We start from the raw sequence: 15,550 nt of genomic DNA, 5'->3' as shown, positions 1-15,550 counted from the left end.
TTCCTGCCTGTCTTTATTTTCTCTGTGACTGACTTCTTTTTGTGTGTAATCATTGAAGCCATGTGGCCTGGTGAGCACCTCCTCAGGGCTGTTTGAAGGTAAAGAGTCCCACAGGAGGCAGTGTGTTTCCTCAGTTGATGATAGTGCTCTGCTGTGAGGCTGTAGCCTGAATTCATGGGCCTATTGTTCCTCTGCTGCGTCACTGCCTTGCAGAGCTGAGCTGGTGGGGAGGGAGCCTACTTTGCCAAAATGCATGCAAGGCTTTTGGGATTCCAACAAATACCCCCAGGAGTGTGGAGTAGAGGGTCAGTGTGCTCAAGACTGTGATGTACCTCAGCTTTAAGACCAGAGGTAGAAAGCTAACTCGCTCACACCGAGACTTAGGAAATATGTGGTTTCTCCACTCAATAGGTTGTTTTGTGTTGGTACATTGCTTTTCAACATCCAACAGAGTAGGGAGTACTGGCAAGTACAGGCAAAGTATTTAACATGGACTTACTCTCCTGTGGCGTAGTCTGCTCAGGTTGCAAGTGGCACTGGTCACTCTCCCTCCAGCAGGATCTGACCTCAGCTCTGACATTCAAAGCCCAGTCATTTGCCTGTGATTTTCCTCCAGCCCGACCAGGCAGCATGATTCCCCAAGGTCTGGCTTTCGTCCAAGAGTTAAAAGAAGTACTATGCTCAATGTCAGTGTTTTGTCCTACTATAATGAGTTTCTGAAGGGTCTTTTGATATTATAATCACTCTGGGTTGGCCTCATATCAACCATTTAAGATCAGAATAGAGTACTGTGTGTGGACTTTGACATTGTGTCATCCCACTCCCTTCTTTTGAAGCCACTGGCCTTCTGGCGAAGTGCTAAACTGTAATAATGCCACATTCTGGGGAGGCTTGGAGTTTTGTGACAGTAAATGTTAATTCTCTGGTTCCATTTTTTTGACACAAAGGGCCAGTGTCCCTCAAAGCTCTACTGTGACTGCCTTCTCACTGCACTGGCCTATTTAATTCTCTATTAAAGCCAAACACCCCTGAAATCCTATCATTTGGCCCGGCAATAGAGACTCCATTTAAAAAGGTTTCTGTTTCCATGTCCCGAAGGACAAGACAAGATTTGATTGCTGGCATCTTATGGTGACTGGAGAGATGCCAGTGCTCCTCAAGCAGCAAGTTTTAATTTCCACTGCAAGCTTTTCTCCCAAGCCATCACAAACCTGTCTTTACTAGGCAGACACTAGTCTATGTGCCTTTTGTTGGAGAGCGTCTCTATTGTAATGCATACCTTCTTGCTCGTGAAACAAACTAAGGCTTATTCATTGCCAGAGAAGAGCTTGAGTGACCTGTGATGCTATTCACTTTCCTTGAAGACAGAATACATGGTGTTGAATACCATTAACCTGATATCACACAGGATATGACCCGTTCCTGGAAGGACCTTGGTCATCTTTGTGCTTCTATTTTAGCCCCGATTGCCTATCTCGACTTCCCCTCTTATCCCATATTTACTTTTCCCTCAGGGAGAGCACATGAATGGAAGTCATTTGAAAACAGGACCATAAAACTATGAGGCCACATCAACCTTGGCTCACAGTACCCTCTAACTAAGGTAGACTGAAGTAAATAATTATAAAGGATGTGGTGTTGAGCGTTGATTTTATTCACTTGTGGTTGTGGCCAGTATGTGTCTGTTTGAACGATGTCACCACCCGTGTGTTGTTACAGCTGGGGTAGAGGGATATCCTGTGTTTCTCTGCATCCTGGCCTAGGTCCTGGATTATGTAGGGGGAACACTGCCCTTCGGCTCCTAACTAAAGCCTTTCTGTCAGGGATGCTGCTGGGACATTATAGCAACTTGACAATGTGTCAGCTCAATCAAAGAAGTGTTGCTTTGTACCTTTCCCAAGGCCATGGTAGAGCAGAGGGAGCAGAACACTGTGCTCCATTATAGTTACTTATTTTTTATATACTGCAATCTTGCACTGTGAGTGTTACTGTCTGAAATAGGTATTATTTCTAAAACCCTGTGAATGCTGTATGCCCACAACAGTGCACTCATATAAAAGGTTGAGTTCAGTGTTATGAATGCATGTGATAGTAAACACATAAAATGTGTTTAGGGGTGTGCCAGGACTTTTACTTTAATCTCTGTAGAATAGATGACACCAGTTTGTCTGTGACAACCAATCAGAGGGTATGCTACTCACTGACAAGGGCATGAGTACACCACAATCTTTATTTTCAGGATTTGTTGAAAGATTAACATTTTGATTCAGTTAAAAGTCAGATTATTATAAATTGGTGCCTCTCCTTGTTCGGGCGGCGTTCGGCGGTTGACGTCACCGGCTTTCTAGCCGCCACCGATCTACGTTTCTTTTTCCATTTGTTTTGTCTTGATTTAACACACCTGGTTCCCATTACGTTATAATTTATTCCCTATTTAACCCTCTGATTCCCACACGGTTTGGTATGTGTTTGTGCTTTGTTAAGTAGTCGCTCTGTTGTGTCGAGCTGGAATATTTTTCCCTGTATGGTATTTGTTTGTGATTTTCCAAGTAAAGTACGTTGTTACTGAGTTCTGCGCCTGACTCCGTCCTACCTGCTGCACACTGACTCTTGACAGTGGATCTAGAATGGATTAACACTCTTGTCATTTTAAAAAGGGATGTGTATGTGCCTATAAATGTGAATAGAGTGGGGCTCTGCTGGATGTGGGATTACCCCTCCATTGCTTGTTCCCTGGGCTCCAAAGCAGATTCAGCAGGGGTTTGTGTGTGTTCCCAGCAACCTGAGAGCACCCTGTAAAAGCTCAGAGCTCGCACACTGGGCCATGCATACTTCACTGCATTGTTAGTGCCACTCTTTTTACTGGCCGCACAATGGTATTTAATGCCTGACTATAGACACACAGTTTAAGAATACACAAGAGAGCCCTTGAAATTAAACTCTCCAATTGTTAATTTTAAGGCTTTGTAAAAGTCTGAGCGAGTAAAAAATGGCAAACACAAGGAACAATGATCACCAGGGCACCCTGTGAATTTCCACCACCCATGGGTCTTTCTCCCCCTCACCCTCTGAGTGGTAGTGCTGGACTCTCAAAGAACCCAGGATGGGAAATGGGACAGTGAAAGAGGGGGTGAGGGGATGTTTGTATGAGAAAAAAAACAGAGAACTCAATGAGTCTACATTTTCTGTATGCTCCCCCCCCCCAACCTGCCCTCTACCCACAGCCCCAGTTGATTAGTTTCAATACAGAGATGATACTACAATCTTCACATATTCTAGCTAAGTAGGCGAAGTGACCTGTAAAACAGTGAGGTTTTTCACAAATTTCTACCCCCTGCTGTCCTTGGATTCTGAACAGTCATAGACAGGTGAAAGATGTTTGGGATATGCCTAATGTTTTGAAAAATATAACACTGCCTTCATTTACACATTTTAAGCACTTTTTTTGTGTGAGAATATCCTGGTCTGGGATGTAGGTAATTCCAGTGACACCTGCATATCAGTCAGTCTGTACTTGTGCCCCAGCTGACCCATGCAGGGATAAGGGTGTCGGGGAGGGGAATAGGCCCAACAGACCTCAGTGGGTCCTGGAGGTGGGGTGGTTAATGATCTGTCTTCTATGCTCTCCCCTCCACTGGGTGACCTTAACCCCTCGCCTACCACCCTCCGCTCAAACACTGGAACACCAAGCCTCAGTGACCAATGAGGGTCCTCCAACTCACCCAGTGGTGAGGGGATGATTGAGGGGGCGAGGTGGTCGGACTTTGGACTCTTTCAGCTCTGTGGACAGATAATGAGTCACTAAGGAACCATAGTACAGTGGTTCTAATGACAGAAGAGGGGATTCAAACACATTCCCAAGCACTAAGTCAGATTCCTTTAAGACACCCATTTAGTAAGACATCTGTATCTAACTAAACCTATGACTGATAATCACAGGACTTGTAATTGAAATAGCTTCATGACATTAGCTGTCTGCTATTTATCATGCTGTTTCGTTAGTGAATGGTTTTTCACTCTCCACTGGGTGAGTCAGCGTTGGTGCTCACCTGGAGCACAGTGTGTGTGTGTGTGTGTGTGTGTGTGTGAAACAGATGCATCTGTGTGCGTGCTTCAGGTGTGAGCGGAGTATGTGACGGGTATGTGCGTCAGGTGTGTGCAGTGTGTGTAGGCATAGGCTTTTCTTGGACCTGTCCAGTGAGAGGTGCCTGTCTGCCTGCCTGCTTGTCCAGGCGAGGCTAAAGGGAATTGAACCACAGTGTGTTAATCTGCACCATTTGCCTCTAATCCCCCTGGGAGCAGACATTCCTCCTCATAATGAACCTGCTAAGTCCCTCCCTGCCTGCATACTGTATAACATGAATGGGGAGAAAACTGATAGCCTACATTATAAACTGGATGGTTTGAGCCGTGAATGCTGATTGGCTGTAAGCCGTGGTATGTCAGACCGTAAACCACGGGTATGACAAAACATGTATTTTTACTGTTCTAATTACGTTGGTAACTAGACCCCATCACCTCCCTGATTACCTTCTCTATATATGTCACTCCCTTTGGTTCCTTCCCCAGGTGTCATTGTTTCTGTTTCATGTATGTGAGTTGTTCGTGTTTCTTGTTTTGTATTATATTTTCATTTATTTATTATTTATTAAATGTATTCAATATTGCCAATAAACCATAACTAGGGGCTGTATCCAGGCACTCTGCATTGCCTCGTGCATAAGAACAGCCCTTAGCCGTGGTATATTGGCCATATACCAAACTTCCTCGTGCCTTATTGCTTAAATATAAAACGTGTTTACATAATCATATTTAGTCAATTAAATATAGGCCTAGTACTGTAATGAGAATGGCCAGGAGCCATGTGATCCAACCAGGAAAAACTCTAGGCCTTGGGTATAACTTATCTAGGCCTTCTAGTTTTTCCTGGTTAGGGAAAATTCCTGGCCCTTTGTATCAGTAGTCAACCCCATATGAACGTCAGTTCCTGGTTGTTTCTGTGGACCAGTGCAGCACGGGTATTCCTCACTTTAGTAAACAGAACAAGAAACTGTCAAACCTGTCATCTGGCATTCTGTCAAGCATTGCCTCATTTCCAGATATTCTCGTTTCTGAACAAATATTTGGGAGCCTGGCTGCTACAATATCTTCTTAAACGGTCACTTTCAGGATATAAAGTAAATTCCTCTCTGACAGCGTCATCACAGCAAAACCTGCTATCTGTTTTTCTATGCAAAACTTAATGCGGGCCTAGATAGAGTGCTGTGTGTTGTTGTCAGCTAAGAGGTTACATGAAGACAGAATTCAGGTTTCCCAGAGTGCATTGACTGCTCTCCCTTAGGACAGCAGCAGCCCAGACAGGCTAGCCAGGGCAGGCTCTCCATTGATAAAACTGGGCAGAGGCAAAGCACACAGGGACCTCCTTTCACACTGTCCTGCCACAGCAGCCAAGTTCATACAAAGACAGGCTGCCACCAACAGTGGGTCATCTAATTATGGAATTTGGTCATGTTTAGTGACAAGCGGTGAACAAGCGAGAGCCATGAGGCTTAAGCAGCAGCCCCACAACTGTACAACTCTGGCAGATAAAGCCATTGAGACATTGATGTTGGTCACGCTCAGGGGACTCAGAATGAAGTGGACGGATTTACTGGACTGGACCATTCACCTCAATCTCCCCAGCCTTTTGCGGGTGACATGCTGTCTTTGTGTGGGTCAAGCTACAGCAGTAGAGGCAGTTCAATGGGAGGTGAATGGAGGCTTAGAGTTATTGTCATGCATCCACCTCTTAAATCCCCTTGAGCTTGTCATGAAGGAGCTGTGAAGGAATTTGAGTTGCCTTGTAAATAAGACCGTAGACTTTTGTTTTTAACCAGTTGTCAAGCCAATATTGTGTCCTTTTCTGTACAACATTGCATCTTTCTACCCTGTATTTACTTTGCACTGACCATTCTGTCTGCTCTCCAGAGCAGTGCTGCAGTGGGCAAGGAGAAGGCTGAAGTGGAGGCAGCCAAGGGGGCAGTGGAGGGCCAGGCGGGACGTCTTAGCCAGGAGGCCGAGAAGCTGAGAAAGCGGGCACAGGAGCTGGAGAACGAAGTGGCCAAACTCAACCGTATCGTTGATGATGCCAAGCTACAGGAGAGCAAGCTGGGGGACAGAGTCGGCCGGCTTGAGGTGAGGAACAGAGAAACCTAATGTACTGTAACTACTGTAGCAACGGTCATAGAAATTGTTCAAATGTTTTTTAAACAATTTGCATAATTGCAACTGTTGGACAGTGGATGAAGATACTCCAAACTTTTAGAATATGTATAATCCATCACATGAATTACAGCGCATTAAACATTTACTGGCATGGACAAAGGGATTTTGGTGGGGATTCAGGTATTCAATTTATTGTCAAATAAAGAAAGAAAAACATAAATCCACTCATACTGTATATACATTATCTTATTGTATCAGTTTTTGTAGATATATACAGTTGAAGTCAGAAGTTTACATACATTTAGGTTTTAGTCATTAAAACTCATTTTTCAACAACTCCACAAATGTCTTGTTAACAAACTATAGTTTTGGCAAGTCGGTTAGGACATCTACTTTGTGCATGACACAAGTAATTTTTACAACAATTGTTTACAGACAGATTATTCCACCTATAAGGTTCATCCTTGGGTGCAATTTCCAAATGCCTGAAGGTGAAATGTTCATCTGTACAAACAATAGTACACAAGTATAAACACCATGGGACCACGCAGCCGTCATACCTCTCAGGAAGGAGACGCGTTCTGTCTCCTAGAGATGAACGTACTTTGGTGCGAAAGTGCAAATCAATCCTAGAACAACAGCAAAGGACCTTGTGAAGATGCTGGAGGAAACAGGTACAAAAGTATCTATATCCACAGTAAAACAAGTCCTATATCGACATAACCTGAAAGGCCGCTCAGCAAGGAAGAAGCCACTGCTCCAAAACCACCATAAAAAAGCCAGATTACAGTTTGCAACTGCACATGGGGACAAAGATCGTACTTTTTGGAGAAATGGTGGGACTGGTGCACTTCATAAAATAGATGGCCTCATGAGAAAGGTAAATGATGTGGATATATTGAAGCAACATCTCAAGACATCAGCCAGGAAGTTAAAGTTTGGTCACGAATGGGTCTTCCAAATGGAAAATGACCCCAAGCATACTTCCAAAGTTGTGTCAAAATGGCTTAAGGACAACAAAGTCAAGCTATTGGAATGGCCATCACAAAGCCCTGACCTCAATCCTATAGAGCATTTGTGGGCAGAACTGAAAAAGCGTGTGCAAGCAAGGAGGCCTACAAACCTGACTCAGTTACACCAGCTCTGTCAGGAGGAATGGGACAGAATTCATCCAACTTATTGTGGGAAGCTTGTGGAAGGCTACCTGAAACGTTTGACCCAAGTTAAACAATTTAAAGGCAATCCTACCAAATACTAATTGAGTGTATGTAAACTTCTGACCCACTGGGAATGTGATGAAAGAAATAAAAGCTGAAAGAAATAATTATCTCTACTATTATTCTGACATTTCACATTCGTAAAATAAAGTGGTGATCCTAGCTGACCTAAAACAGGGGATTTTTACTAGGATTAAATGTCAGGAATTGTGAAAAACATAGTTTAAATGTATTTGGTGTATGTAAACTTCCGACTTCAACTGTATATATATTTATATATTTTATGTGCCTCATTTGCATAAACACACAGGGTGTATTTGCATATATGGATACATTAACATAACAGGGCTTCAACTACCAAATTCTTTCTCTGTCTACCCTACCCTCACTCTGATGCGCTGTCTAGACTGGCTCATTAATTACTGTTGTTGTCAAGTTCTCTTGCATAATTAAACAAGTGTATCAATAGCAGGATATCCTTGGATTAAAAATCAACACACTTTGCTCTAGATTAAACATATCTAAAGATACTTTACATTGTTTATGAGATCAGACATAATATCACCATAATCATTTCAGTGCATGTAATTTGTAAACATTTCAACTGTATTCAATTCTTTCTTTCTTCTCTTTCTTGTGATGTAAGTGTCGAGGCGGTGCGTTAAATCCCTGATGAAGCTTTAGCATAATTATAGATTCAACTGAAAGACATTGTATTCCATTGACCCCATTTCAGACGTTACCAGGGTGTGTTTGACAGGTCATTACAAGCATTTCCGCGGTCGTAATGTTAACAAATAAAAAAGACAGGCACAAGCAAAGCATGAATCAGTCGCTAGAGTAAAATGAAAGCAATCAATTCAGCAAGATTTAAGTTACAAGTGTATTTTGCGTCCCTCTTCCACAGGAAATAGATGGCTGAAAAAGACAGAACCTCGGGTGTAACATGAGCTGCTAGTTATATAAAGGAGAGCCACTGTAAACTGCACAGGAGTGTCAATCAGATTGACAGCAATACAACTTTTCACATTGAAGATCAGATCTGTTACCTATTGTCTTATGCTGGTGTATGTTAATGTGTATGTGTAAACTCACAGATAGAGAAGAGGCAGCTGGAAGAGTCTTTGGAAGAAATCAAGGAGCAGGAGGAGGAGATGTCACGTGCCAACCGTGCTCTGACCACGCGGTTAGAGGATGTACAGGTAAGATTGACCAGGCTTTGACCACATGGTTAGAGGATGTACAGGTAAGATTGACCAGGCTTTGACCACATGGTTAGATGATGTACAGGTTAGATTGACCAGGCTCTGACCACATGGTTAGAGGATGTACAGGTAAGATTGACCAGGCTCTGACCACACGGTTAGAGGATGTACAGCTAAGATTGACCAGGCTTTGACCACATGGTTAGAGGATGTACAGGTAAGATTGACCAGGCTTTGACCACATGGTTAGAGGATGTACAGGTAAGATTGACCAGGCTCTGACCACATGGTTAGAGGATGTACAGGTTAGATTGACCAGGCTTTGACCACATGGTTAGATGATGTACAGGTAAGATTGACCAGGCTTTGACCACATGGTTAGAGGATGTACAGGTAAGATTGACCAGGCTTTGACCACATGGTTAGAGGATGTACAGGTTAGATTGACCAGGCTCTGACCACACGGTTAGAGGATGTACAGGTAAGATTGACCAGGCTCTGACCACATGGTTAGATGATGTACAGGTTAGATTGACCAGGCTCTGACCACATGGTTAGATGATGTACAGGTTAGATTGACCAGGCTTTGACCACATGGTTAGAGGATGTACAGGTAAGATTGACCAGGCTTTGACCACATGGTTAGAGGATGTACAGGTAAGATTGACCAGGCTTTGACCACATGGTTAGAGGATGTACAGGTTAGATTGACCAGGCTCTGACCACACGGTTAGAGGATGTACAGGTAAGATTGACCAGGCTCTGACCACACGGTTAGAGGATGTACAGGTAAGATTGACCAGGCTCTGACCACACGGTTAGAGGATGTACAGGTAAGATTGACCAGGCTTTGACCACATGGTTAGATGATGTACAGGTAAGATTGACCAGGCTCTGACCACATGGTTAGATGATGTACAGGTTAGATTGACCAGGCTTTGACCACATGGTTAGAGGATGTACAGGTAAGATTGACCAGGCTTTGACCACATGGTTAGAGGATGTACAGGTAAGATTGACCAGGCTTTGACCACATGGTTAGAGGATGTACAGGTAAGATTGACCAGGCTTTGACCACATGGTTAGAGGATGTACAGGTTAGATTGACCAGGCTTTGACCACATGGTTAGAGGATGTACAGGTAAGATTGACCAGGCTTTGACCACATGGTTAGAGGATGTACAGGTAAGATTGACCAGGCTTTGACCACATGGTTAGAGGATGTACAGGTAAGATTGACCAGGCTTTGACCACATGGTTAGAGGATGTACAGGTAAGATTGACCAGGCTTTGACCACATGGTTAGAGGATATACAGGTAAGATTGACCAGGCTTTGACCACATGGTTAGAGGATGTACAGGTAAGATTGACCAGGCTTTGACCACATGGTTAGATGATGTACAGCTAAGATTGACCAGGCTCTGACCACACGGTTAGAGGATGTACAGGTAAGATTGACCAGGCTTTGACCACATGGTTAGAGGTTGTACAGGTTAGATTGACCAGGCTTTGACCACATGGTTAGAGGATGTACAGGTAAGATTGACCAGGCTTTGACCACATGGTTAGAGGATGTACAGGTTAGATTGACCAGGCTTTGACCACATGGTTAGAGGATGTACAGGTTAGATTGACCAGGCTTTGACCACATGGTTAGAGGATGTACAGGTAAGATTGACCAGGCTTTGACCACATGGTTAGAGGATGTACAGGTAAGATTGACCAGGCTTTGACCACATGGTTAGAGGATGTACAGGTAAGATTGACCAGGCTTTGACCACATGGTTAGAGGATGTACAGGTAAGATTGACCAGGCTTTGACCACAAACTCGGGAGAATTTACTGGTGAGAATAATAAAGCATAAGTGCTGGTCCTCCTTACCATTCTGACCCATCTTTCTAAACTCTTTCTGTTACAGAGGAACTTGACCAAGCTGAACCATGACCACAGAGAGCTGGAGGAGAGGCTGAAGGAGGAGAGGAGTCAAAAAGAACAGTTCAAGAACACTAAGAATGAGATAGAGGACGAGAGGAGTCTGCTGGACCGCACAGTGGAGAAACTACAGAGGGAGGTGAGTGGACCAACTAAAGGCCTTCGGGCATCCTTGTTTTAGTCAATCAAATATCACACCACATGCATGTGTCAATGTGTGCATGCATGTCTGTTTGTTAGCAAGGCTAACTATACATTCTCCCTCTCTCCCTGTAGATGAGTGAGATCGTGGAGGCCTCTCAGTCGTCCACCCAGGAGCTGCAGGAGCAGATAGACGTGTACAAGGAGAAGAACCGTCGGGAGCTGGCTGAGCTTCAGAGGCAGCTGAGGGAACGGGGTGTGGAGCTGGACAAGTCTCGTCTGGCTTCTAAGTCCCTACAGGAGGAGGTGGGTTGGCCAGTGCTCCCCATGACAATGGAGGATGACCCATTGTCCTGACTCAGTGTGTTGTAAACCCCCACTCAGGGTCTGTACAGTGAGGTCATGGCTTTGGAATGTGTCCTCTCCCCTCTTATACTTCCCCTTTGCCCTGAACTGGACCAGAAGGCCACAGCTGTAGATGCCTGGTGGCCTGGTGGTATTACAGGGTTAAAGAGGTTAGATAATGTATATTTTCATAGATATCTGTGGTTTAGCATGAAGAGTTGGAGTTGTGGAGGGTGGTAAAATAAATCTCATTGTTTTTCTATTGGTGAAGCATCAGAATGTTTTAGCAATCTAGAACTTCAGACACTAGGAGGAATTTATGAACCTCTTTTAATTGAACAATATCAAATTATTAGCTGTGACTATCTTACATTACATCCATTGTTCTCATACATTAAGGGAGTTGTAGCTAGGTAGGCTTATGGAATTTGGATTGAGCCTCTGTTAAGTTCTTCATGGCATTTTGCCTCATTTAGGATTTCTCCAGCTAATATTTTTCCAATTACTGTGGTTCATTTTCACAATCTAGCTATAACTCCTTAGTAGCTGTGATCTGCACCACATAATGTTGTTATAACCCAGGGCCACTGCTCATTGGGTATGGTTTGACCTACTAAACACTTTGGAATTTTTGGAATGTTTTTGTTGAATATGGGATAAGCATTGTTTATTTGATCTAATAATGTCCTCCCTCATTGTGTGTCTGAGTTACTAACCCCTGCAGAATGTCATTAAAGAAAACCTATTTCCTACAGTAGGTTAAAGACAGGTGGCCAGACTCAGTCCAACACAGTTCAAACACCATTGGAATTGTGAGCCATAACATGCTCACTTTTTCCATAGAAATGTGTCCGTTTTACAGAAGAGAGAGGACTTGCTGCTAATGGTTCATCTTTGTGTTGTAGTCTACCCAGTGTAATGTATATGCACAGATGGGATAGGCTAATGTATCTTTGTCCAGCTGGTCTACAGGAAGAGGGGGATGTAGTGTCATTGTTGTGAGAGCAGGAATGACTGACCCCACATCCTCCTCCCGACCGACACACTCCTCTAAAGCCTGGTGATGAGGTCACTGTTTCATCTGCTTCAGATCTCCAGTCTGTCCCAACCCCCGACATCCATCTTATAAGCATGCCTATTAAGACCTGCTAAAGACAAATGTATTTTCTTCTTTCATCTTCTCCACTCACCAGGCTAGTGTTTGTGAAAGTTTCTCTTAAGTCACTATTGTTAAAGGAACAGATGGCATCTTGTGGCCACTGCTGAAATTGCATTGCTAAAGCATGCATGACAGGTATGGATGTTACTGTAACAGTATGACACGTGTGGTTTATTGTTCGCTGTGGTGTTGTAACGGCTTTCTTCGGTAGAAGGAGAGTCGGACCAAAATGCAGCGTGGCTATTGCGATCCATGTTTATTTAACAATGATGAAACATGAACTGTACAAAAACAATAAACGTAATGTGAAAACCGAAACAGCCTAAACTGGTGCAAACTAAACACAAAGGACAATCACCCACAAACACACAGTGAAACCCAGGCTATCTAAATATGGTTCCCAATCAGAGACAATGACTAACACCTGCCTCTGATTGAGAACCATATCAGGCCAGACATAGAAATAGACAAACAAGACACTAAAACAAGGAAAACACACACGAACGATGGTCAGAACGTGACAGGTGTACTGGTAAATGAGTAGGAGGCATTCACAAAACTTGTTTTCCATTCCCATTCTGTTTTAAAAGTATGTGTGGTGTGTGTCCTGCAGCTGAGCCATGTGGAGGAAGACCTGAGGCAGTGTAAGAGGGAGAGGGATGATTCGGTGCTCAAGGAGAAGGCCCTGGAGCAGAAAGTCTATGACCTGGAGGTGGAGGCAGAGACCAAAGCCCACTCCAAGGATGACAAAATCCGACAGGTCAAACTCATGGAGGTATTTCTTAATTATTCATTTCACATTGTCTCTAAACTATACATGTGTTCATGGAGACTTTTTGGGCTGTATTAATTGGTTATCTTTGAGTCTTCAGTCAGTGTATGCTAGTCCTTCCATTTCGTCTCTGTTTGTTTGTACTCCAGTCCTGAGAAAGGAACAGTTCCCAGCTAGCACATAACGTTCTGAGAACCATATGTTTCTTAGAGCTTGGTGAGAGCAGCGTTGTCCTATGGTTATTTTGCATACAACAACTTTCTGGGAATGGTGCAAGATAGTTACTTGGTTTTAGAACATTCCTGGCATATTTAAGGAATTTGACAAAATAACATTTTCTTGGGATTTCATTACTTGAACAGAATGTTTCCTAAAAGTTCAAACATGGTTACATTCAATAACATTTTTTGTAATGTTCTAGGAACATTCTCCAACTGGTTTGACATTGGGCATGTTCTTAAATAGTTCAAAGAACAGTACTTGTTGAGTGGACTAATTCCATGGATAGAGAACATAAGATTGTAGTTTGAGAGATAAGGAGCATGTTATTATGCACATCTGGTTAAAATGGTGTGCACGTGTTCAGTGTGTGATATTGGAAATATGGATCTGATTGGATGCGCCTAGTTTAATTGGCAGGCCCTCATTGGTTGTTGGCCAGGGTATTCAAGTGTGCAACCTTTGAGCGGGTGCAGATGAACTCACCTTGGAACCGGCTATGTTGTATCCGCTGTCATGTTAGAAATAAACCGTCTTCATGATGTTAATGTTTTATACTGTCAAGTTTCTCTTTGCAATAACTAAAAATAATCTGCTTCCTTTAACCGGGGATGCAACAGATTGGCAACAAGGTACGAGTTTTTGTCTGAAGGAGAACAGAGCGAGCAAGAAAGTGCAAGCTCCGTCGAGACAGTCTGTGTAGAAAAGCTAGCACCGACGATGATGTTCGGCAAGGCCGAGGATTTTCACTGAGGAAAGTGTCGAACAGATTTGAAGTTAATGGGCTCAAGTACCAGGATAAGTCAAAAGCCATTTTTCTTATTCTTGGCAGAAAGTCTCAATTTGTTAATGGACTTGTGCTCCACAGAAACCAAGTGAGAAAAAAAGTGATTGTCGGTCACACTGTTGAAAAGTCACTACGTACCGAGGACAAATTTAATTACTGAAAGATGAAAGTTTCAGTCAAGGAGTCAACTCAAGGGAGAGTCTATTAGTGAGTACTTGGCTAGTTTAAGAAAAGCATTAGCCACATGTAAATTTTGTCAGTTTGAGTCATTACGTGATAGATGTGTGCGGTGTTTAAAATGCAGAGCTGAGAAACTGTTTACTAAACGTAGATCACACAAAATACTTTTGAATTAAAGAAAGTGCACAGCAGTTCTCACAAAATACTTTTAAAGCAAATGCAGTCGCGAAGGTAAACCATGTTACCATTGCGCGGGAAAAGGGCACAAGCCAAATGAGTGCCGCTACAAGGATTGAGTGTCGGGAGTGCAAGAAGAACACATAGCCAGGGCATGTCGGGAGTGCAAGAAGAACACATAGCCAGGGCATGTCGGGAGTGCAAGAAGAACACATAGCCAGGGCATGTCGGGAGTGCAAGAAGAACACATAGCCAGGGCATGTCGGGAGTGCAAGAAGAACACATAGCCAGGGCATGTCGGGAGTGCAATAAGAACACATAGCCAGGGCATGTCGGGAGTGCAATAAGAACACATAGCCAGGGCATGTCGGGAGTGCAAGAAGAACACATAGCCAGGGCATGTCGGGAGTGCAAGAAGAACACATAGCCAGGGCATGTCGGGAGTGCAAGAAGAACACATAGCCAGGGCATGTCGGGAGTGCAAGAAGAACACATAGCCAGGGCATGTCGGGAGTGCAAGAAGAACACATAGCCAGGGCATGTCGGGAGTGCAAGAAGAACACATAGCCAGGGCATGTCGGGAGTGCAAGAAGAACACATAGCCAGGGCATGTCGGGAGTGCAAGAAGAACACATAGCCAGGGCATGTCGGGAGTGTCAAGTGAGAAAACAAATGACGAAGCAAACTAAATGGAACAAGCACCTGGATGCTACGGAGAGAGAGGCCTCCTTACTTCGAGTGCAGGAAGACTAGAGGCGCAACGATGATCAGCACCAGGGCAACGAACACCAGCGAGAGAGAGGCAAGAACGTCATTGCAACAGAGATGAGCATTACAACTCACATGAGCCAGACATCTGATAAAGGGACATCAGCTGTTTGCCACTGACTGAGTTGGGTAACGTAAAAGGAATTGAACTGTTTGCATTAAATACAGGTAAAGATATTACTAAACCGTACTGTGTATGTAAGGGTAGATGTGAGACCCAAAATGGAAGTTGATACAGGTGCAGCAGTTTCTATGATAGAGGTTGTATAACCGCAGGTTCAAGAAGGTGAAATTGAGCCCTGCTGTTACATACACCTTTGAGGGAACGCAACACCCGGCTACAACTCAACTCCCCGTGGAGTGGGGAAAAAAGGTACGTGATTGTAAGTGCGGATGACAGAGGCAAAGAATATTACCGTTTACAAGGAATTTATTCTTCCTT

At 43.7% G+C, this 15,550-nt stretch overlaps 1 protein-coding gene across 1 annotated transcript in view; it reads left to right on the top strand.

Annotated features, from left to right (window-relative positions):
• LOC110506540 (cingulin-like protein 1) overlaps nt 1-15,550 on the top strand; it is a 42,983-nt gene that overhangs the window by 15,370 nt on the left and 12,063 nt on the right. The window contains exons 9-13 of the mRNA XM_021586228.2: nt 5,968-6,174; nt 8,519-8,623; nt 10,547-10,699; nt 10,837-11,007; nt 12,819-12,980. Coding sequence (XP_021441903.2) covers nt 5,968-6,174; nt 8,519-8,623; nt 10,547-10,699; nt 10,837-11,007; nt 12,819-12,980 — 798 coding nt within the window. The remainder of the gene's footprint in view (nt 1-5,967; nt 6,175-8,518; nt 8,624-10,546; nt 10,700-10,836; nt 11,008-12,818; nt 12,981-15,550) is intronic.

This window comes from Oncorhynchus mykiss, chromosome 26 (genome assembly GCF_013265735.2).
Source record: "Oncorhynchus mykiss isolate Arlee chromosome 26, USDA_OmykA_1.1, whole genome shotgun sequence".
NCBI classification, from domain to species: domain Eukaryota; kingdom Metazoa; phylum Chordata; class Actinopteri; order Salmoniformes; family Salmonidae; genus Oncorhynchus; species Oncorhynchus mykiss.
This window is presented reverse-complemented; position numbering and strand designations above follow the sequence as displayed.